The 23,821-nt window shown below is 41.6% G+C and overlaps 1 protein-coding gene across 1 annotated transcript in view; it reads left to right on the top strand.

Annotated features, from left to right (window-relative positions):
* ehbp1 (EH domain binding protein 1) overlaps positions 1 to 23,821 on the top strand; it is a 201,048-nt gene that overhangs the window by 60,123 nt on the left and 117,104 nt on the right. Inside the window, exons 7-10 of the mRNA XM_079249296.1 lie at positions 494 to 633; positions 4,734 to 4,871; positions 7,796 to 8,060; positions 12,029 to 12,281. Of these exons, the coding sequence (XP_079105422.1) occupies positions 494 to 633; positions 4,734 to 4,871; positions 7,796 to 8,060; positions 12,029 to 12,281 (796 nt within the window). The remainder of the gene's footprint in view (positions 1 to 493; positions 634 to 4,733; positions 4,872 to 7,795; positions 8,061 to 12,028; positions 12,282 to 23,821) is intronic.

Here is a 23,821-nt window from a genome sequence, read left to right as displayed (position 1 = left end):
CGTTATCAGCTTAATTTAAAGCACACATGTTTTCACTCAGCTAAATCTTTAAACCACCAACGTTCATCAGTGACTTTGCCATCTTGTTATTCATCGTTGCATGATAGCAGCAGCACACCAGCACACAATGAGCAAGAGCAAAGCAGCGAGGCCTTTGTTGTGGCGTGGATGGCAGGTCGATGGCGCGTAACCCTTGTTAACCCTTCGGGGAATGATGTCGGCCACACACAAACAAACTCCATCACATCAGTTTAAATGAGCCCACGGGGCCTGGGAAACACCAGGCACAAAGAGGAAAGAGGGGAGAATACAGCGGTTATGATGGAGCGGTGGGATGAAGGGACGGAGGGGGGAGCATGCAAGGAAATGATGCAGAAAGGAAAATACTGCGAGTGAAGTTGAGGCGTTCATGTTTTCGTCCTGTTATAAATATACAGGCTTGTAGTTACGGTGGTCCTGCTGCGTATGAACATGAGGTGCTGGTGTGTTCCAGTGATGAAGACATGCAGAGCCTGGCCAGCCTGATGAGCATGAAGCAGGCCGACATCGGCAACCTGGATGACTTTGAGGAGGAGAACGAGGAGGACGAGGAGAACCGGGTTAACCAAGAGGAGAAGGCTGCCAAGATCACAGGTAGAATGTTGGGGAAACGATTAATATGCTTCTATAGGTGACACATGTATGGATCAGCAACTCTTCATCGTGTTAAAGACGTCGGTTCACATCAGCTTTTTTGATCCCCTTCGTTTGGGGAAAAGTGAACGAGCCAAACGAATTCTAATTTGGACCAAAGAAGCAGACTCGGTCCGCCTACAAACGCAGGCCAACAAATACAGGAAGCAGGTGCGGTCTGGGGATCGTGGCCGTGTCCTGCAGTACAAACTCTACAATGCAAACAATAACGCAGAATAAATATAGAAATAAAAACTCAGAAAGTCAAGAGGATCATTATGTCTATAAAGCTTCTCTTGGCAAATTAAATTTGCTCAGCAGAACACAAATGCTGGACAAGACACACAAAAGAAAAACAAAACAAATAAAAAAATACAGGAAGCGGACTACAAAACAAGTCCTTTCCTGCATGTAGCGTAGCATTGCATTGTGGGTAAATCCATAGCGATGGCGTTAAGGGTCCTCTGCCTCGTCTGGTGTTCATACTGCGTCCATTGTTGCAGTGGATTTCTGCAGTATACTTGCATAAGACACAATAAAAACCCAAAACAGCCATAGTTTGGTCTCCATGTTTATCTGGCAGGTGGAGGAAACTGTTTTCTTCTTCACGCGGTCTTGTCCTCATTTTTAGCTAAATACTAGTGCAGCGCCACCTCTGGTGGGAATGGGGATGTATTATTCTAATGGTTTGGCTGGTTTGACCAAAGTGCAGCGTGAACACGATCTCTGTTCGCATGGATACACCCCCCTACAACTGAGCCGAGTCCCCAACCGGACCGAGTCAAGCGGACTATCCTAATGTGAATGGACCAATAGTCTCAGTTACAGGTCTGTTAAACCAGTTAACAGCATATTGGATTAACTGGTAACACTCTTTAGCCTTAACTTCACCCACAGCAAAGCTTCATGTGGGACGTCAACTTGGCTTCTTTCCTCATCTTTCTTTGTCGTGTGAAATAAACCAGAATTTGTAAATTCATGTTCTTTATTCACCACGTTCCGCCAGCTTCAAGGTTTCTTTCATTACCCCCCCCCCCCCCCCCCCCCGTCTTCCGCCTTGTCTTTATTTGGGTTGGGTCTGGAAAACTCTCCTCCTTGGTCCGATGTATGGGCGCCACCGCTTCCTGCTTGGCCTAATCCAACTTTTCAAAAGCTGCACCTCTTCACGTTAAGCTTCATGCTTTCTCCCCTTTCTTTCCCCTTCCCTGCGCTTGCTCTCATTTATATGTATATGCATTGAGCGCCTACAGCGACGCTTCACTAGCGCACATCTTTAAATCAAAGGCTGGGCCAGGCTGCCAAAACTCACTACGATCATATTCCTCCATGACTGCTACCTACACAACAAACCACTGAGCCGCCAGAGGCCACCAATGCATTCTCTGGAAATGATATGCGATCTTTTGTCTGTTATATGCAGTATGTAAATATTTAAACCTCAATACGACTGTGTGTGTGTGTGTGTGTCAATACTAAAACGTATAAACCAAACAGGACAGAGCTAACCAAAGCACGCTTGCTTTATTTCCATTTACCTTCCTTTTAATAATTCTGTTATTAATCTTTATTAATCCTGATTGGGAAGTTTCAGAGTTCTGCCCGTAGTGGACTCAACATGCCGGCAGATGCCACATTTAGCCAGAATATATGGCAGAATGAGCAACTCTCTTTTCTAAGCTGAGTGTTTGTGGTCCAGCTGTGCGAGGATGTTCTGCATTGGGTGTGATTTTTCTTTGTTCACTGCTCTTCTTCCTCCCTCCCTTCCTGTATGCACCTGTCATTTGCAGAGATAGTAAACCAGTTGAATGCCCTCAGCTGCTTACATGGGGATGATGATGATGATGATGTTCCAAAGCGAGCACGAAAAGCAACAGCTAAGCCTGCTGCTTCCTCCCAAGGTCTTTTTTCACCTATTTTCCACCCCCCCCACCACGCCCCATCATCCTGTGTTCCTCGCCTTTCATTGACTCGTGAACACTGTGTGACCTCTGCCCCATCGTTTACTTCTCCGATTTGTGTTTTTTATTTGATGGTAATATTTTTTCCAAGCGTTCTTCCCGTTTTGGTTCGACCCCACCCCAACACCAATCCCCCCGATCCTCCTTTACATTGGTGTTGTGATCGTGTCGTGGTCATGTGATGTGCTGTATACAGTGCTGTGAACACATCAGTTGGTGTTCATCCCATTTTTTTATGGCATCATGACTTTCATGTTTCTTTTACTGCAGTTGCAAGTGAACCAACATAGGTTTATCATCTGATAAATCCTCCCGCAGCAAATTATGAGAAGATTTTGGAGTACAAACAACATTATGTTTTCTTTCAAAAACAAAATTAACCCTTAAAACTCTGAGATATTTCTTGCTACTTTTGATCGGCCTGTTTTTTTTTTATTTCAGTGTAAAACACATGTAAAACCTCGACCCATTTAAGCAGATTTACCATGCAAATATGTTTTTCAGGACAGTATCAATTAAGGCTGTGACGATATGCTTTTGTCCCGATTTAATTCCGAATTTTTTTTTTAGGTCCGATTCGATTTAAATTGCATTTCACGTGATTCTTCGATATTGCTGATTTTTTTTTTCTTTTTAGACTAAACCCGAAAAAAAATCAATTTCACTTTTTTTGCTTGTCATTTGTCTTGATTTCAGTCTGAAAAAAACAACCCAGTAGCCAGACCATCATTCTGCTGCTATAATGCCCAAGGAGACAAGTAAAAAGATCAATAAAAATAATAAAAATGACAAAAATTTTAGATTGAATTATTTGTATTTATTTGGAAAAGAAAATCAATTTAAAAAAAAAACAATTTAATTTAAAATCGTGAAGCAAAAAAATTAAATATTTGATTTTTTCGATAATATTTCCCACCCCTCCTGTCAGTTTTCCGATGACCAGGCTGAAATGATATAAAATTAATGTTTCAGTACATAAAACCATAAAAACAAAACAAAAAAAACTTAAATTCTCTCAAGTCTTTGCTTTCAGTTACTATTAGTATTAATAATAATATTAATAATAATAACAATAATAATAATAACAATAGCAACAATTATATCAACAATCAATAATAATAGAAATACCCAGTTTATGCAATATGTCTTCATTCTATGTCTTAATCTATAAGTTTACAATAATCAATTATAGTGATGGAGTAATGCAGTAATAATAATAATAATAATAATAATAATAATAATAATAATATGGCAATAAATTATTTTAACGAACTTTACAGAAGATTTCTGTAGACCAGAAAAAGGAGCTGAGACGCAGCAGCAACGAACGATCCAAAAGAAGCCAACATTTCCAGATCCTGAATTCTGTACTCAGTGACCGGCTGGCGATGACGCAGCATTGGTCATGTAGCAGAGTTTTAAGGGTTAAGTGGATTCATTAAATTTTGCATTTTATGGCGCTTTAATCAAACCTCTGGGAAACAATAAATAGGCTAATTTCTCGTTACTCCTCTGGCATTTTTGGTTGCCAGTTACAAACCTACAAGCAGACTCACAAACAGATGTAAATACATTTCCCTCCTGCAGTTACTGTGTTGTCAGGAGGAGAAGTTCTGCCTCTCTTATCAGCTTCCACCGCTTCACACAGCCACACCGCATATAGACCGACAGCCATACACTCGTAGCATTTTTCTTCCTCATTCAGAGTTTCACAAGGCTCTCAGCAGCATTTCTTGGCATCTGCTTCACACAAATTTACTCTCTTTTGAGGTTGACCCACACCCTGGCAGCATGCAATTGAGCTACAGGGAGTATGATGAAGATAAAGTGAACACGTTTTACCCTCTCCAGCCGGGATATCCATAGCAACTCCGTGCTTTTTCTTTTGCCGTCTCCCACGGTAACCCTCTATACTGCACAAATTTTCCCAGAATGCCACCGTTGCACATACAGCGACGAGCGCTGAGGTGGCCGAGGAACGCGGAGAAGTTTCTTTCTGCTCACGGTTCACTTCAAGTGCAGGTTTTGGGTTTGTGTTGTTCTGTTTTCCTTCATTCATCTTGTGGTTTGCCGTCCATTTAAACGGGTTTTTTCTTGGTCCAGAACTGATTAACAAGCTGAACTTCCTGGAGGACGAAGATCAGGATCAGGCTCCGGTCATGAGCACCAATCCCTTCGATGATCCGGATGACGACCTTCATCCCAACCACCTCAACCCGTTTGGTGATCCGGATGAGGACGGTAGGTGCAGCTCTGTCGACATCTAAAGAACAGTTTTAGTCGTTTCGACGGGTTTTAGCTTTGATCTAAGAAGAATTGTTCTCATCTAAAACAGGCTTCAGGTGGCTAAACCAATATTTTTGTCTGCCCACCTGAGCGGCCAGGTGTGTCCGTCTGGATCATTTGTTTTTAAATGACATGCTCCCACACACATGAAGCATCTACCTGGTAGCATGTTTGTTTGTTTTTTAGATGTCTCTAGTCTTTAATCTTAGCTTTAACCCTCACAGATGTCCACTGGTCACAAAAACTTTGGGATAATCTGCTTTTTGTGTCAGAATTGACCTAAAATGCACCAAAACCTTTGCAGGTGACATTGATTTGACTTTCTCTTGACTTTTCTCATTAGATAGTCGTCTAAAAGCTCAATTTTATTCTTTTAACACTGTGTGAGTTGTGTGGTCCTCTGTGTCTTTTATTTCTTTTATTTCTCCTTTTAATTATTTTATTGGGTATTTATTTATTTTTCATTGTTTTGCCTGTTTTTATTATTTTAATGACATATTTACATATTCATTCACATTTTCATATAAGGATATTTTAACTATTTCATGCTATTTTTATTTTGTGATATTTGAGTTTGTGTTGCCAAATTTTGTTTTTAAAAATGTGCTTTTATAAATAAAGTGGATTGGATTAGATAGCTGCATTCTTCACGTGTTTTATCAGGCTCTAGAAAGGGTTTTTCACCACACGGGTAATATTGTTGGACGTCTGCTGCTCGGCTGCATCACAGTTTTAAAAACTGAGCAGATCCTAAAGAAGTCAACAATTCCCGTCTGAATGGCAGAAATCAGGAGTCAAAGTGAGGAACTCTTAAGTTCTTTGTGCCTGCAGGGATCAGATCATACAGCAGCAAACCTGACACACATGTAGCATCATGATCAATTCCCAACACATGCTTTCAACAGTACGGCACGTTATTTTTCTAGTTTTTCTCTTTTGTTTTATATTTTTGTTTTGTTTTTCCAGACTTTCCACTCTGTCAGATGTCTTTTGCATGTCTTCCAGCTCTTAGGTTCATTAAACAGTTTATCTGATTTGGGAAACATTTATCAATACTTACTTTACTTTAATCTTTATTTCAGACACATCGGTCCATATCAGCAATTAATAAGAAAAAAAAAGCATTCATGTATTTACAAAATTACAGAAAATTATACAAATTAATACATTATAAATATAATATATAAATACATTATAAAATTATACAAAATTCACATTCATGACACATAGCCTATATATACACACACTTAATTATAAAAAAAAGACCGACATTCATTCCAGTGCTTCCAAAAACATGAGAAATACCTTGTGTCACTTAATTTTGCCTCAGTCATAACCATTACAATTACACTTTTTGACTCCATTAATCGACACATAAATCTGTCCATGGAATTCCTCAGCACAGAAAGGTAGGAAGGTTATTTGAGACAAGCATCTGACTTTCACTCCTCCATCTTGGAAGTAACAACAATATTCTAAAAGCGTCATGAAATGAAATGCCACCTGAAGCTTTTTTCATTTTAGCTTTACTAGTATTGCACCATAAATAAGCAGCATAACATGGAGTAGAATATGCTCTAAAAAAGGACTATTTTCACATCATCTGTACACATATTAAACTTGCAAGCCAGAATATTTCCTTGTGCGTACAGTGTACGTCACCGCCTGTGGACATCATCACATAAATCATTTCTGATTATATTGCCTAAATAGTTTACTTCACCACATTTAACTCCTGGTCTGTTAAATAATAAAATATAAGACATAGAAGGTCCATTTGTTTATTTCTGTATTGTTTTCTCCTACTTAACCTGGGTTGGTTCCAGAGAGCAGGCAGAACAACATCCAGGCTCAGGATCATGTTTTTGCTCCTGCAGGGTTAGCATTTAGCATGAACGTTTTTTAGTTTCTGTTAATTCCACCTGAACGTTAAATATGTAACTTATTGTGTAGATTATTCTGGTAAACTATTTTGAAAACATTAGTTGACTTGTTTTTCTGGGGTTTTCTTTTATGAGAGCTTTATGTTAAAATACATCAAATCAAATCAAAACTTTATTTGTAGAGCACTTTCACATACCTCAAAGTAACCAAAGTGCTGTACAGGTAAAATTAAATAAATCAACATTAAAAGCACTAAAATAAAGACAACAACATAGTTAATAAGACAGAAAAGACTTAGTGGTCCTGCTCTCCAGAGCTAAAAGCCAACATAAAAAGATAAGTTTTCTAAAGAGATTTAAAACCACTTGAAGTCCCAGCAGACCTCACCGAAAGAGGGGGACTGTTCCAGAGTTTGGGGGCTCCTGCAGAAAAGGCGCTGTCTCCACAAGTCACGAGTCGAGTCCTCAGGACTACTAGAAGCATCTGGATTCTGATCTTTAATGATGTTAATGATGCACACAGTATGTATGTAAACTGGAAAACCATTCAACATTAAGCATCTACCAGACTTTTTTTTGCTTAGAAGTGTGTTATGTTTTATGAAAGGGGCCGATATAACCGGGTTTTCATCTTCCTGCTCCTTTTCAAACATGGTGGTGCTTTAGGATGTGCCTTTGATTGGTTTTGTCCAGTTTTATGTTGCTTGTTCCACGTGAACAATAAAAAGACTGAGTTTATTATGCTTGTATAGAAATATGGATGCTAAAGCTGCAAGTCTCGTTTCTATTGGCAGCTGCAGTAAAAGCAATGAGCAGTCAAACAGGCAGTTACGTACATGATGCTTAGCTACTTCCTAAGACAGACTGCCGTCACATTTATTGTCTTTCCCCTCCGCTGACTCGCTCTCCGCTTACAGAGATGACAAGCTAACAAAGCTCTTGTCTCGTCTAGTGGAGTTGTTCATGCAGTCGGTGTTGTTGCCTCTTGTCAAACAGAGCCGTCCACCCAGCCGGCCTTTCGGCTGCACGTTAACGATGACTCCTACTACGACCACGACGACTCAAATCCGTTCAATGAGCCGGACGAACCGGAGACGCGCTCGCCTCCTGGGAACCCCTTCGACGAGCCCGACCTGGACACGGATCCCCAGCCTGACCCAGAACCCCCCAAACCCAGGCAGAGGAAAGGTGTACGGCCGGTCGACATGAGCAAGTACTTATACGCCGACACCTCTCAAAACGAGGAGGACGAGCTTGACGAGTAAGATCTCTTTACTTCTGTTTTTCTGCACTAGATTTAGTTTTTTAATGAAATCTTCATGGTTTTTTTTTTTTTTTGTTTTTGGTTTTTTTTTGGTTCTTTCCTGTAAAATCACCGTCATTTGCACTATTTGAGGCTAAGTTTGGTGACATTTGCAGGCCAAGTCCTGTAAGACCCCTCCTTGTGGAGGGGTACTTATTTGTAGCTGCAGCACCCCCCACCCTCACAACCCCCCCCTCAAAGTGACGAGGCAGCTCTTTCAACAGGAACAAGGGATCTGTTGTTTCACCACATTCTTCATCCTTGTCTCCCTCCTCCTTTATTCATCCCCTCCCTCCTTCTCTCCCACCTATCAACATGTCACCCCATACTTTCCCTCTTTCTATGCCATTAACTTCCTCCAGACTGTTATTTCGCCTCACGTTTCCCGTTCTACGTCGCATCAGACTTATTTAAAGCAGGATTTTGCAAAGCTTGTAGCAAACGTTTGGCATCTGAAAGCACCTGGGGAAGTTTACGTGCTAAGAGCTGAAGAAGTTGAACTTTCATTGTGCAGAGATCCAGCTGTAGAGAGAGCCATGTTTCAGTCCTGCCAGCTGCCTGAAAGAGAGGCAGGTTATCGACTGCTGTCTCTTTTCCTCGGTCTCGTACATCGGGAGCTGTTCGCTGCAGAATGGAAAGTTCAAGAGGGCAGCAGAGTGTTTTGACTGGAGCCCTTTCACTCGTCTTTTAGCCAGTTCCTGGTCTATTAAAGCTTCTCTATACGTCTGCTGCTTTTCTTCTCCTCTCTGCTCGTTCCGTCTTTTTTCCAACCTCTATCGTTTTACGGGGAGATTGACACCGAGTGGTTCTAGGTTACCTTCTCTTTCAGACATTCCTGGTCTATCATTTTGTTTCTCACTATCCAGTTCTCTTGTTTGTTTGGGATTGCTTATTGCATGTTGAGTGAATGTCTTAAGGCCATGGCCCCCGCTTTCAGTGCCTGCATATTGATAACATTCTGGTATGTGTGTATTTTGGTGCGCGTGTGTGCGTGTCCTCGTGTTCTTGGCCGTCTGTCAGTAGTCCACCTTGGGCAGTGAGGATATGAGGTCACGCAGTCCTGACCTCGGTGCACCTGCGTCTTCTATTAACTTACCACTTGTGTGTGCGCTTCATTGTTGCTTCTAAGTAATGGTTTCCTTTTTATTTACCGCTGAGAAGTTAGACGTGATGATAATAGATGTTTTTTCTATTGGTGCACCGAGTTAAAGTCCATTCCTGTCCAACACCTCTGCTAAAAATCTCACTTCCCAGTTGGAATGTCCAAGTTTTGGAGCTGGATTTGACGGGTTTTTCTTCAGATTTGTAGGCATTTCTTAACAGTCACTGCAAGAGAAATGTTTAAAAGTTTGTGCCAAGTATTAAAACAATCTAGACTGAATAAAGATGGACAGAGTCTGATGCCCCTTGTAGGTTTCTGAAGAGGTGAGTTAAAGCTCGACTCCCGTTGTTGCCATCATGGATTGCTCCAGGAAATGGACAAGGAGGTGGAGCTGAGGGGGGGATTGAGCGAGTAGATAATTGACACCCATCAAACTTCAGCGCAGTTGTAGCTAAGAGCTAATCGGGCTAACCTGGAGCTAATGGAGGCAAACAGAGCTAGGCTGGTTAAAGCTAAGGCGTGCTGTTAGCCGGCTTAAAACTACGGTTGTGCTTGAGGCTGCACAATTCTGGATAAAATGAAAATCACGATTTTTTTTGCTTAGAATTGAGATCACGATTCTCTCACGATTTTTTTCCAATATAAATATTTATTGCACGTATTACTGACACATCCACTTTGCAAGAGCTGACACTGAACATAAAAACAATAAATGTCTCTCGTCTTCTCTTACACGGACAACCTTGCAATAATTTTAATAGTAACATTTTTTAACAATATTTTTCTGTGCACAAGGTGATGAGAGGTATGTTTCTTAAAATATGAACAACAGGAGGTTTGGACCTGAAGCTAGAAATTTCACACACAGTCCTTTGGTTAAATTTGATATTCTGACAATTAACATTTGACATTAACGGCTGGGAGTGCTTTATGATGGGGAGAGGCTCCCGCTGCTCCTTCCTTACAGTCACTGCTAAACAATATGTGCTTTCAAGTCAGTCGCCAAAACACCAGAAACGTCTCCAGTAACTCCAGTAAAAGTTGCTAGATTTGTCGCTAGTCGCTTTTAACAAAGAAAAGGCGCCAAGGGGGTTTGGAAAGTCGCCAGATTTAGCGAGAAAGTCGCCAAATTTTTTCCTACCAGCCAGCATCTGCGTCACGTGGTGAAAGGATCCGCCGTTGTCATTTGTTGGGAGCGCTTGTTTTGATGCAGGTGATGTCCCAGTTCGAAATGCGGTACATTCGTGTTTTGTTTTGTTTTTTTAATCGTTGCCATTTGAAAATGAGATTTATTATTATTTATTATTTATTTATTATTAATTGTGCAGCTCTAGTTGTGCTACACTTTGCCTTCTTGCATCTCTGACACCTGTCAGTCAAAAGCACCCCCCCCCCCCCCTCTATTATTCAGTATTTTGAGATAAATAACAAAAAAAAACATCATGAAACATGACAAAAACAGCTGACCTGTTTAAAAGTTTGAGCTGCATTATTGTAGCTTTCTTTCAGCTGTCTGGAGTTTCTTATGAAAAAGTAAACAAACAAGGAAAACTTGTTTTATCTTTCTGGCTTCAAACATAGTTAGTATGATCAGGATTACTACACACATGGCGTATATGGCGTACACGTATGTGTCATGATGTGTTTCGACTTTAGTTCTGGTTTCCTGTTTTATTTTGTAGTTTTTCCCTGTTTAGTCCCCTTGCCTTGTTTCCTGTGTAGTTTTAGTTCCTGTTCATAGTTTTCACCTGGTCTCATTAGTTTCATCCATTTCACCTGTGTCCTGTTGTGTTCTTGTGTGTATTTATACCCTTCTGCTGCAGTGTTTCAGTTTCTGGTCCATTGTGTGTTCTTCTGGTAGTCTTCCCATATAGTTTGCCCTCAGTTAAGTTGTTTTATTTTAATAAAGCATCTAGACTCAGAATCTCTGGCTTCCATCTCCACATTTAGGGCCTCACCTCCTCGCCACCGTGACAGTATCTACATTTAAAATAACGTCTAGATCTCAAAAGTTACTCTGATCATGATGTGATCATTTGATTTTCCATCTTTAGAAAGCTAGGACTAAATATCTGGGGATTTTATAGATATTTATAGATTTTATCTGTTGTGATCTGGAAGCATTAATGAAGGTCTAAATATGTAAAACTGATTAAACTCATAAAGCATAGAAAGAGTTATTAGAAATATAAATGTGACTTATACAACAGATATTTATTATTTTTAGAGTCAGTTAAATTTATTCAAGAAAAATTAAATATAATTTATAGACACATAAAAATAAAAATATGAATTATTTTATTCTTCATTCTTCTTGTTATTTGCAGCAGAAATAAGAAAAACTGTCACAAAACAAGAATTTTAAGTCTGGGAGAAGTTATAAACACGCTTTTAAAGTTTAGCTCCCAAAAATGTATAAAAAAAATTAAAGATAAATAAGCAACATTGAGAAGGCGACAACAAACAACAGAACAAAAAAATACAAGTATAACAGAGAAAACCCAAACAAAATGTTTCAAACTACATATTTTATAAAAAAGAGAGAAATCATTTAATGTTGGAAAAAGAATCCAGAAATGGAATGCAGCCGTTTTAACGAGCCTGATAGAAGCATTATAATGGCATGCAGCCTTGTTTCAGGTTTGATCGTGTCACGCAACCTGTTGCTTGTTCAAAGCAACACACACACACATCTCACACACACTCCTCACACTCCTACATCTCTGTACAATGCAATAAAACACTGGAATCTCCTTTAAATGCATTTTCTGCTGCCGTTTTGCTGCTTCTCTTCCGTCATCTCACCCTTTCTTTTCGCTTTCAGATCCAATCCGTTCTACGAGCCAAGGACATCAAGCCCGGCACAGCTGCCTGCCGCTGCCGCCGGCCCCTCTCCTGATGTTGGCAGCAGCCAGAAGAGGAGGGCTCCCCCGCCCCCCAGTACCAGCGCTGCTCTCGGCCCCAGTCCACCACCCTCCAAACCCAGCAGTGGAACAGACAGGGAGCGAACGCAGCCCAGTGGACCCAGCCCGGTGGCGGTGGTGATGGGGAGAGAGCTGGCCTCCTCCTCCCCCAAGGTAAGCAGGCTTCATTTGACTGTAATAATCTGTTTCCGCATGTCGGAGACATCCACACCCATACTGACAACTCCATAAACGCACAGCAGCAGTCTGCAGGAAATCTGCTGTTCCATGTGTTGCAGGCAAACAGAGCAGCTTTACTTATAAAACACGATGAAATGATTTCTTTTCAGATTTATAGATTAGAAAATATTGGATGGAAGCAAAAGAGAAGTAGGTTTGTTAGATTATTGACACGCTGACGTGAGTGATTTATTCGTTTTAGGGAAGAAAGCTTGTTCCATTCTCCACGAGAAGCCAGAACTTTTTTCTTGTTCTGGAGGCTCCGAGAAGAAAATGACGTCATTTTGTTCTCGCAGACGCGTTTAAAGACAGCTCTCGACACATCGGGCTGGCAAAACTTTTTTCTTGCGGGGCTCCGAGAAGTATCGTGTGATTGGTCGGACATGTGAGGTTGGCGTGGTTAACACGGAGAAAGCATGAAGCGGAGTCACTGCTTCCAGTTCGTTTTTCCTGTTGCAGGTAAAACGGATAGTTTTGATAAAACAGCTGATTAGGACTGGATGATATGGCCGAAAAAAAATTTCCAATTTTAATCCATTTTTTCCCCTTACTGTAAAGAAAAAATTAATAATAAATTACAAACATCAAAAACAATTCTTTTTCAAAAATGCTTTTTATTGCAGTCAGCCAAGGAGTTTATCTGAATATAAAGTGCAACTAAACAGGCTGTTAAACAAGATTGTAAAAAGAGACGCAGGCGCTGCCGCTGTAAACATAAGAAACAACATGTTTACATTTAGTGCGTTTCCACTGTGAGATAGTTTTTAACTTTTGATCATACATTTCAGAATAGGCCTCACTTCACTTGTGTGGAATAAACAACAGCGAATTTCAGAGTTTTAGAAAAGAAAGTGAGGGAGAAAAGTAAAGTAGAAAACCTTAAAATAACGCTACGTGCCCACTTTGCATTAACCGCAATTTTTGTACAATCTCACGAGAGAAACGAGATTTTCCGACACTTGATGCTAATGTGCTAAACACTGTTCAATAGAAACATCCACAAATTACAACTGTTGTTTGTCGAAACGTACAAATATAATTTTTATTTAGCAACAAAATCTAATGGAAACACAGAGGGGGAACTTGTTGTTCGATGCTAGCTGCCATGTTGTGTTTATGTGTTTCTGTGGGAAACCAGCGGGAGTGCGCTAACGTCACTATAAGGTACGGAAGCCCAAAAGGTGCTGACGGGGCAAAAAAAAATCCAGATTTTTCATAAAAATAAATCTTGATAAACAGTAAATTCGAATTAATCAATTAAATCAATTAATTGCCCAGCCCTACAGCTGGTCAAGGTGGTGAGAAAGTACCAACATTTTTACATGTGGCATTAAAACACTCGGACCCAGCCGCGTGCACGACCCGCCCTGCCGCAGACGAAGTTGCTTGTTAAATATGAAACTAGAAAAACACTCGGAGAGCAGAAACCTCCGCCAAGCACAATGTTAAAGAATCCTTTTAAAACATTCCTGGATCCAGACGGTGATCCGGATCACCTCCAGAATTTAATCAGTTCTTCATTTTCACATTTCCAACAACTCTTGAAGTTTTTATAAAAATCCGTCCGTAACCTTTTGAGTTATCTTGAGCACAAAGACGGCGGTAAAAACATCACCTGGTGGAGGTAACAACCGGGTTCATTGCACATAAAGCAGACATCGCCCCCCTGCAGTGATCCCTCCCCACTGCAGACGTGTTTCTCCTGGAGGATGGATGGACCTGACGGACAAGACGTTTTTTTCTTGTTTTTGCTTCTCGTGGAGGATGGAACAAGCTTTAAATTTCAGATAGTTTGAGGTGCATCAACACCACATCTGTAGAATAAACTAGAGGCCTTTCTTCGGTCTGCCGTGCAGCATGTGTGGCTTCGAGCGAAGCATTTCTTCGGTGGTGGCGGCGGTGTGTCCACATCCTGCACAGTCTCATCAGCTGCTCATGAAACTCTCTATCTGCTCATTTGAATGCAGGTATTTGTTTATTGGGGTGTTTTCATATGTTTATTTATTTATTTAAATGAGGCAAATCATGACTGGGTCTAATTAAATGGCTGGTGGTCACACACACTCTCGGCAGGAGTCAGACCACTGGTGGGGAATGATTGGCTGGGGGTGCGGGGTGGGGTTGGAGGTTAAAATTTGTGTGTGTGGGAGGGTGTAGGGGCTCAATGAACCTGCGTGGAGCTTAAACACAGGGGGCTTAACTACAGCACAGTGATCACAAGGGGGTGTTGACCCCCTGTGCGCGCACACAAACACACACACACACACACACACACACAAGTACAGTTACTTCTACACAACCGACACACACAGGTCTCTCTTCCTGACTGTTTTAGTGTAGCTGGGCGGGGATGCTGGCCGTCCATGTAATTATGGCACAGTGCCTTTATCACCCAGCTGCAGTTGCCTGTGACTGTGGGTGAGGGGGCCTAAACCACTTTAATTACCCAGAGCCAGTGGCCTGTGGTGGGCCACACTTCGCCGAGAGATGCCCCTGCCTCCTCGGGTTGGAGGGAGGGAGGGATGCGGAGAAAGAACTGAAGACTGAAGAGGCGTTGTGCACTGAAGGAGAATATGTGGAGGATATTGAAGGGTTGGTGGGAGGAAGATGGGAACTGTAGAGAGAGATGGGATGCTCACAGTCAGCCAAGATGGGTCTGCAGGGTTTGTCGACATATACAGCAAGTGTAAATAGTTTTTTTTTTTGTTTTTTTTTTCCCTTCCTCGTTCTTATTCACAGCGAAGGCAGTGACACACACGCCACAGCCCTACACATGAGCTGTGAGATGACCTTTGAATGTATGAAGTCAGAAAGGATTAAGAGGAGACATTCCCACTATGAGGGGCCAAGACGAAGCCAACACATCACCACATTATGAACGTGCACAGAGTGGAAATGCGCGCTTGAGCTTGCATGTGTGCATGTATCTGTTCTTAGTTTCTGGCTCAGTTCAGAGAGCAAATACCGCAGGAGTTATAACCTTCCCTGAAACACACCGAGCCTTCTACCGCCACCAAACGTTTAACTAGCTCTTCAGTCGATCGCTAAACCAAGATGAAAGCACACACCTCGCTCTAATTAAAGGCGACGTGTCCTGTTATACGTTTACAGCCTACCTGGAAGGGTTTAAAACGTCTGCACCTTGGACTGTATATAGAGATGGGCGGAGCCTCCGTGACGTCACCCGTAGGTTTCTGAAGAGCTGAATTGAAGCTCGGTGGGCGGTTCCTACCATCACCATCTTGGCAGGGGCATGCGTGTTGTCTTGCCCACAAAATACAAATATGGGCAAAGAGGTGGAGCTGAGAGGGGGGCTGTGAGCGTCATGGTGGATGATTTATATCGAGTGAACTCCGAGCTTTCTGTAGCTAAGAGCTAACCGAGTTAACAGGAGCTAATAGCGAACGGAGGTAAACGGGCTAAGGCTAATTTACATTGTTAACCGACTAAAAACCGTGGTTGTTCTACGTTCTTCTTACTTGAAGCGAGAGATCGGGTACCTGTCAATCAAAAGGACACGTCCCTAAATATTAAATTACTTTTAAACGGGCGAGTTAGAAAAAATTATTCATTCCCCCCACAGTTGTCATGAATGTAAACTTGACCTATTAAACCTAAAATGGATTTTTGAACCAGGCTGTAAACATGTTTATTTCTGCTGTAAACATGTTTATTCCTGCTGTAAACATGTTTATTCCTGCTGTAAACATGTTTATTCCTGCTGTAAACATGTTTATTCCTGCTGTAAACATGTTTATTTCTGCTGTAAACATGTTTATTTCTGCTGTAAACATGTTTATTCCTGCTGTGAAGTTGGTTTTTTTTAACATGGGAGTCTATGGGGATTTGCTCTGTTTTGCAGCCTCTAGTGGATGAAGGGAGAACTGCAGTTTTATACACTTCTGCATTGGCTTCACTTATAACCGCTGGAGGCTCCGTCCATCTTTCATATACGGTCTATGGTTTGCAGCATCTTTTTTCCTGTAGCATGAACTCTTAAACTAGATCATGTTTTAATTCTCATATTAGTGCATCAGTGGAAGAAGCTTTGGAGGTGCTGTAGCGGTCAGTGTTGACTCTAAAACTGCACGTTTAGTACTTTTTCTTTACTCTTCTTCTGTTTGTCTTCACTTGAGCAGACTTGGCATCAAACTTTATCCGGGGTGTAGATTTTATCCGCCTTGTCATTGCATTAAACCCTCCCACTTCAGCGCCAGCCTGTGGAAAATTGCTGCCTCTACAGGACATATGGCGTGCACACACTTGCACGATGCACAGGTATTAAACATATGCATTTGATTTACATTAAGCTCTAAAAAGAGCTTAACACGCTGGATTTTTGCCAATGCAACATGCATTCGACTCCAGCGATTTATGCTAACGCTGAGCCGCTCACATGCACGAGCAGCCAGTCAGACCAGTGCATGCAAATCTCATATACAGGGTCAGTGGGTTTACATACAAACACACAGCCTTTACTTTCTCATGCTCGTGGTTTGGTATTTTCTGCCTTTTCTTTGACTCTTTGTAACCTCTGAGCACCTTTTGAATATTTTAGGTCGTTTTCATGTTTGCATCTTCGTCTCCTGGTTTGTTAAAAGTGATTCTTGAATCCGCCATGAGATGCTTCGTGTCTCCCGCAGCGGTCTGTCTGTCTGTCCGTTGTCCTGCCTGGCAGATATAGATCCTCAGATACGTCAAGTTTAGAGTGTGTGAAGGAGACGGAGGGATGAAAATGTCTGCGGGATTAATGTAAATGAACAGAAGGAGTTCCTGTTGGGCGGGCTGTGAGCTCTGTCTGGTCTGATTCAGTCCATCTCTTCTCCCCCCACCGTCCCAGTAATTCAGTGATCCCCTTCTCCTCCTCTTTTTGTTTTATCTCCATCTCTATTCTAAAGTCAGACCGCTCTACACTTAGATGCTCTTATCTTTGGATTTTCATCAAGTTTCCGCTCCATGAAATATTTGCGTTATTTTCATATGAAGAAAAGTTGGAAGTCGGCGTTTGTCTGAAGTTTGAAAGAAAAAAAGTTTCAGATTGTCCTAATATTTACTGGAATTTTAGGAAAAGTAAAGTTAATCCTGGACTTTCTAGCATGACGTATCTGTGATGTCTCAATAGACTGAAGGAAAAAGCAAATAGATCAGCTTTGCAGGTTTTTATAAGCTTTTCTCTCTGTAAATCTCTCATTTCAAATACTTGATTTTGCCATTTTTCCCCGTTTATCTCTTCTTTTCTCTCTCTCACACACACACACACACACACACACACACACACACACACACACACACACACACACACAGAAATCTTCATCCTTTCTGAGGATGATAAGCCGAACCAACAGCAGATTTATGTCTTCTTCCCCTTCAGCTGGAGTGCTTCTGTGATTGCTAATGTTAATCAAAGGGTTCAAATTAAATACTTTCTCAGGTTGTGAGAGCTCCTGTGCTGGGGGAGGCAGAGGCCAGAGCTCTCCTTCCTCCTCCACACTTTGTTTCCACAGCCTCTCCTTCAGTTCACTCTGCCTCCAAATTGAAATTAGAATAAATTAACATGATTTAATTGAGTTCGCAAAAGGCTGCGGTATTTCTTAATTAGCTTTCACCGAGGTTGGCGGCAGGAGAGGACCGCGTACGTACTGCGAAGTGTTTCTGAGGTTACCGTGACGACTGAGGGGTGTTTTTTTTAGAGGACAGAGGGGAGCCCAAGAGACAAGGACCGTCATCTCTCGTCTTCTGAACTTTGCCTGCTCCAAGGTCTCTCGCGTTGTTATCGTTTTATCCATTGCAAAGTCATTTCATCTGATCTGATAAGTTTGACATCGTTTCACACCGAAGGTCAGAAATCTAAGAGAATGAGTGGGTTTCGTGTTTTTAAATGATTGCTTGGATAAAAATAAGGTTCAGCTTTGCAACAGCTTGTATTTTGTAGTATTTATTACTTGAAAATATAGTCTTGACTGTGAGTTTTTTTGTTTTTTATCAACAATATTGGACATGATGTGATTCAGGGGTGTCCAGTGTCCTGCGGGTTTGCCATGTATCCCTGCTCCAACACACTTTCCTTCCATTAAATGGATCCAACAGCCAATTAATTTCTGCACGATGACTGATTTATATGAGAAAGGTGTGTTGGAGCAGGGATACATTGAAAACCTGCAGGATTGTGGCCCTCAAACACCAGAGCTGGTGTTTTAAGAAAAGTTATGAGAAGAGGACAAAACGGATATAAAATTATACAAAAGACAAATAAAACACTCCTAAAAGGGAGCTGCGTGTATTTCTGGTTTCCAAAACAGTTCAGTCCTTTAGCCATACATGCTAATCCCCAATTAAAAGTGGGGTGTATCCATAGGCACAAAGAGGAAAATTAAATGACATCGTATGCAGACGGGAAGTTTCCATAAATATAATGAATTAAGGCCTGAATGATTTAGGGGAAAAAACTGTAATTGCAGTGTTTTTTATGGATATTGTGATTCGGTTTGTAGTTTAATCTTTTAAATTCCAGCTTCTCTTCGCTGCTCAGGGAGAATTATAATTATAACCTGACAAGGAAGCTTAACACTTGAGATGACATCAAAACATGAACTCCTCTATATTCTAATGCAAAGACGCAAATTTAAGCAGGAACGGCTTCACCTACCAACTACGAGATGCAACCTGCAGCCAAAACACTGAAGTCTGTGGATTTCAGGTTGAATTCTTCGATTTATTTTCTCCTTGTTGTCAAATCTGAACAGTCTGATGTTGTTTTTCTTATTTAAAACACAACATGGCTCTTTTGTCCACATGCTTCTGTACTTCACATGGCAGAGTTTCACCCCAGTGTTCAGAGCGATTCCAAACTGGAAAACTGGCTTCGCTGGATAAAGTTGGACGGTTTTCTGGCCTCTGTGTTTTTGTAGTTTTATATATACAAGCAAGTTGATTGGCCGCCGTGTTTCTGTCTGGTGTATGTAAGAGTACACCGATCCGATACTGGCAGGGGCGCCATATGGAGAGGAAAAGTTAGGAAGATTCCAAGGGCCCACGACTTGATAGGCGGCCAAGATGATGTGCAAACTCTAAGAACATTATAAACCCTTCCTTAAAAAAATATATATATCTTTTCAAAAGCTATAAGAAAATATAACAGTAAAGTAAACAGATAAACAAAAAAATAATATTAATGTAATGTATTAATGTATCAGGCAAATAAATTGAGCCTTCACGTGCATATTCAGCGTGTTCAGCGACGGGTTTGGACAGGAAAAACTTGACACATGTCGTCAGGTGTTTCTGAAAAAATAAACAAGTGTTGCATTTTGTTTAATTCTTTTTTATTTAAAATAACAAAACCCGGAGTCTCCAGCTTCTGTAATAAGCAGTTGCAGCAAAAACAAAGTTAAACAATTTGCAAACAAGTGGTGGGGTCTATATCATTGTCTTTCATAGGGCCCAAAATTTCTAGCGGCGCTCCTGGATACTGGTGTCGGATATCTGAGCCGATCCAGGGAAAAATACTGGAAAGATATCGGATCCATGCAACCGATCCATAGCGTCATTCAGGTGCAGCCACGTTGCACATGTTATACGTCGCTACCTCGCGTACACTGCTCAGTCACGCAACCAAAACATGGAGCGGGCAAAAGGGATCAGCTGTGTGGCGATTTTATACTCTTGCTTCTCCAACTAGTCAGAAGGCTTCATGTAACATATGTAAAAGAGAGGTTTCAAGAGGTGGCGGTAAGCTGGCAAATTATAACACCACCAACTTAATAAAGCATCAGGTGAAAGAGCATGCAGAGTTTATTCAACTGGACAAAGCGAAAGGAGAAAGTTCGGTTAAACCGATGACTGTAATGGACACCTTGCAACGACATGAAAACTTACCAGCTAACAGCCAAAAAGCAACAAAGACAAAAGCAAAGGTGGTGGAATTTATTATCTTGGATTCACAACCGCTTTCCGTCGTTGAAAACATCGGCTTTCGCCGCCTTTTTGACCATTTGGGACCCAGGTACAGCATGCCGTCACATAAATACGTTCAATAAAGTCGTGAGCTTTACAACAGACATCTGGTCATCGGATGTGTTCTATTTAAAATGTTGCCACTTTACTTTGGATCGGTTTTAGCAGATTGATTTCCAATATTGGCAAATATCGGCAGAGACCCACAGTTTAGATCCCGGTATCGGGACTGAAAAAGCTGGATCGGTGCATTCCAAGGTGTATGTACCATCAGCCTGCCGATGATATCACACTATATTACTCTCCATAAGAGTGCAATAAGATGCTTGTGGGCTCTAATTTATCAACTGATATTTTTGCTTATATTTTACATATTCTTTGGCAAGCTAAGCATGTTTTCCCTGGACCAACAAAGCTTTTAATAATCCTTTTTTATGACCACCAAACACGGTTAAAGCAGCAAGAGCAAGAAAACAATCTGTCAAAAGCTGTAAATTCATTCATTTTCCTTCCTAAAATAACATTTTCTCATCCAAAAATCACGATTTTCTTCCCAGTTACATAGATTCAGGGTTACAAATACTTCCCCATATTTTCTGCTATTGATGACTGGTAAGATTGATGGAAACATATTTTACTTTAACACAGTGGCATCTGCTGTGATGCCTCCTCTTCACGTGGGATTTCACAGGTATTTAGCTTCATTTAGATACCAAGATGGATTACATCGAGAGAAAAAATCACTGCTCTTTTGACCAGAAACCCCAAAAAGACCCTTTAATGTTTAAGAGGTTAAAGAAGAAAAGTGGAGGTGAAATGTCTCAGAAGTCACCAGCTTTTTATACAGCGGTTAACACGTCTGTACTGTTTGGTCAAAAGACCAGAAGAGTGCAGCGTCTCTTATATTTCCGAGTTTGGCATCGGTGTCGGCAGGAAAATGGGCATCGCGGCCCATTTCTGAGACCAAAGCGTTGAAGCCTCAGTGGCTCCTCTTGGCCACGTTGGCCTTTTCATAAGCTGTGTAATATTAGGAGAATAATCCTTGAGTGGAGTAAGGCTAAATCATTACCTCTCAATGTCTGCTTTTTCCCAGTGTGGACCCCTCCCCAACCCTTACTTGCAGTCTGCGAGCGTCCTGTCATTGGATCTTGTGGGAGAGCAGAGGCACAGTTTCTTCTTCCATGCAGGTTCAGGTCCCATCATTGTGGTTCCTGTTGCTTCAGGCTGCAGGGCATCACTGTCATCAGCTACACATGACCATTTCTAGAACAGCCTCTTTAGTTTGAGCCTTTTCTAACCATTGAGGTGAAACTGTTCTATAATCTGCGGATTTTACTAAGTTTTAATTCAGGTGAGGTTAAAATTTCAGTCTTTCAAAGAAGAAATCCCAACAGAATGAATAAAACTGTGGTATTATGGCTCAGCGGCTGCTTCAGTTTTTTCCTCCGCTGTCGTCGCATCTGTGTGTTGTGTGTACATATGCGGCGTTGTGAGGGAGATATTTTGATCCACTTTCTGTAATGCGGCTATCATTTTTCCACCTCTTCCTCTGTTGGATGCATGTCGAGTTCACAAGTTAAGCACTGCGAAGAGCTCACTCTCCTCAATACCCGCGCCGGCTGGTGTAAAAGGGCCTTCCGCAAAGCGCCGCTTGTAATCTGCCTTGGGTAAGTCCTCCTTAGTTTTATCTGCCAAGGATTACCTCACAAGCTGCAAGCAGGAGAGAAGGAGAGACGCAGAGCACGAGAGAGAGGAATGAAAACCAAGTCAAACAGAAAACGATGAAGATGGAGGAAAATGAAAACAAATCGCTGTGTAATCTCTGAAAGAAGGAGACCTGCTTTTGAGTTGAAGGGAAGTTTGCCTCGCCTCTCATTTAGAGAGGGAATTGACTAATCCCTCCATGATTGATGTCTGCTATGAGAGGCTCTATGGCAGACTAATAGGGCTTATGAGGATGACCAGAAAGTCCTTTGTGTGTGTGTGTGTGTGTGTGTGTGTGTGTGTTTGTGTGCATGTGTATATGTGAATGAAACAAACCTTTTTGTCTCACATCTCCTTCTATCCAGTGGCTGTAGAGGCCACGGGTTTGAATGACATAGCAGCCGAAGAAGGGGTAACTTTATCTTAATCTGGTCTTAATCTGCCCTCATCTTCCAGGTGTGTGTGGGCTTAAACCCAGGAGGATCCAGGGTTTTGGGGTGAGGTTGAAGGGGGCTTCGGGTGAAGAGAGAGAAGTCCATGCACTTGAAAAGTCCTTGGACCTCCGGTGGGTCCGGGACCCCCCACACATTTTTTGAAGCAGCATTGAGTTATGTCAACCCCCCCTTTGTTTATCCGTAAGTGGCCCCTACTACATTTTAATTGAATTAAACCAACCATATTTCATTATTTCAAAGGACCAGGGAGGTATCTTATGAATTAGTCGGTGATTTGACTTTTAAATGGTGTGCTTGGATTTAAGTGTGTGTGTGTGTGTGTGTGTGTGTGTGTGTGTCTGTGTGTGTGTGTGTGTGTGTGGGGGGGGGGGGGGGGGGGGGGGGAAACTCACGTAGGGTGTAGAAATGATAAGACTTTAATTACCTCTCTGTAAAGCCCTCCTTCAGCACCCCCCTATTTTAGGCTGGTGCTGATGGTATGTAGGTATGTGCTTTTTATTAGGTGCAAATGTACGTTTGCATTTTGACTTGAAGATCACAGATCGGCATCATTTCTTTAGTTTGCCAGGATTCTGACAGGAGCTGGACTAATGTGGACCGATGTGGTCATTCCAGTCCTTATTGGGTTTGGTTCTATCAGAACAACCTTCAGACTCTGTTGCACTTTGATCCCAGGTGATTATTTTAAAAGGAAATTACATCAGGATAGTTGGGAAACTTGGTTCAGTTGGGAAGGGAATACTGAAAAAGATTTCCTTTGGTTCCTTTAGGAGTTTTCTACTCAAGCAGACCAAACGGTGCTGAAAAGGAGGAATGGTGTCACTCCAAATGTGTCTGAACAGTCTGTTTGCATCGTATTTTCCCGTTAAACATGGAGTTTTTCTTTCTTGGATTATTTTTACATTTCTGGTTAAATGGTTCACAGCCTTGTGATGGACTGGCGATATGTCTAGGGTGTCCCCTGCCCGATGACTGCTGGGATGGTCCCCCAGCTTCCCAGCAATACAGACCCGGACTAAGCAGTATAGAAAATGAATGAATGGTTTACATAGAAGCATGTTTAAAGGAACTGAAGAACAGAAGATTATTATAGATTACTAAAGATTATTCTAACCTGCCCCAAGAAACCTCTAAAACATCTTTAATCCCATATTTTTAGCCTTCAGTGCTTTGGATAAAGCTGTCAAACAGGATGTCAGAGAGCAGCTTTGGCTTTTTTGTGAAATGAACAGACTACCAATCTGTATTCCTTTGATGTAGACTGAGGAAATGATTCCCCGTTGGCATGGTTCTGCTCATGGAACGCCTAGGAGTCAACAGTGTATTCATTGGTCTAGCTAAGAGCTAACCGAGCTAACCCGA

This window comes from Telmatherina bonti (genome assembly GCF_933228915.1).
Source record: "Telmatherina bonti genome assembly, chromosome: 11".
Classification (NCBI taxonomy): Eukaryota; Metazoa; Chordata; class Actinopteri; order Atheriniformes; family Telmatherinidae; genus Telmatherina; species Telmatherina bonti.
The sequence above is the reverse complement of the archived record's forward strand: the minus strand, read 5'-3'. Positions and strand labels throughout refer to the sequence as shown.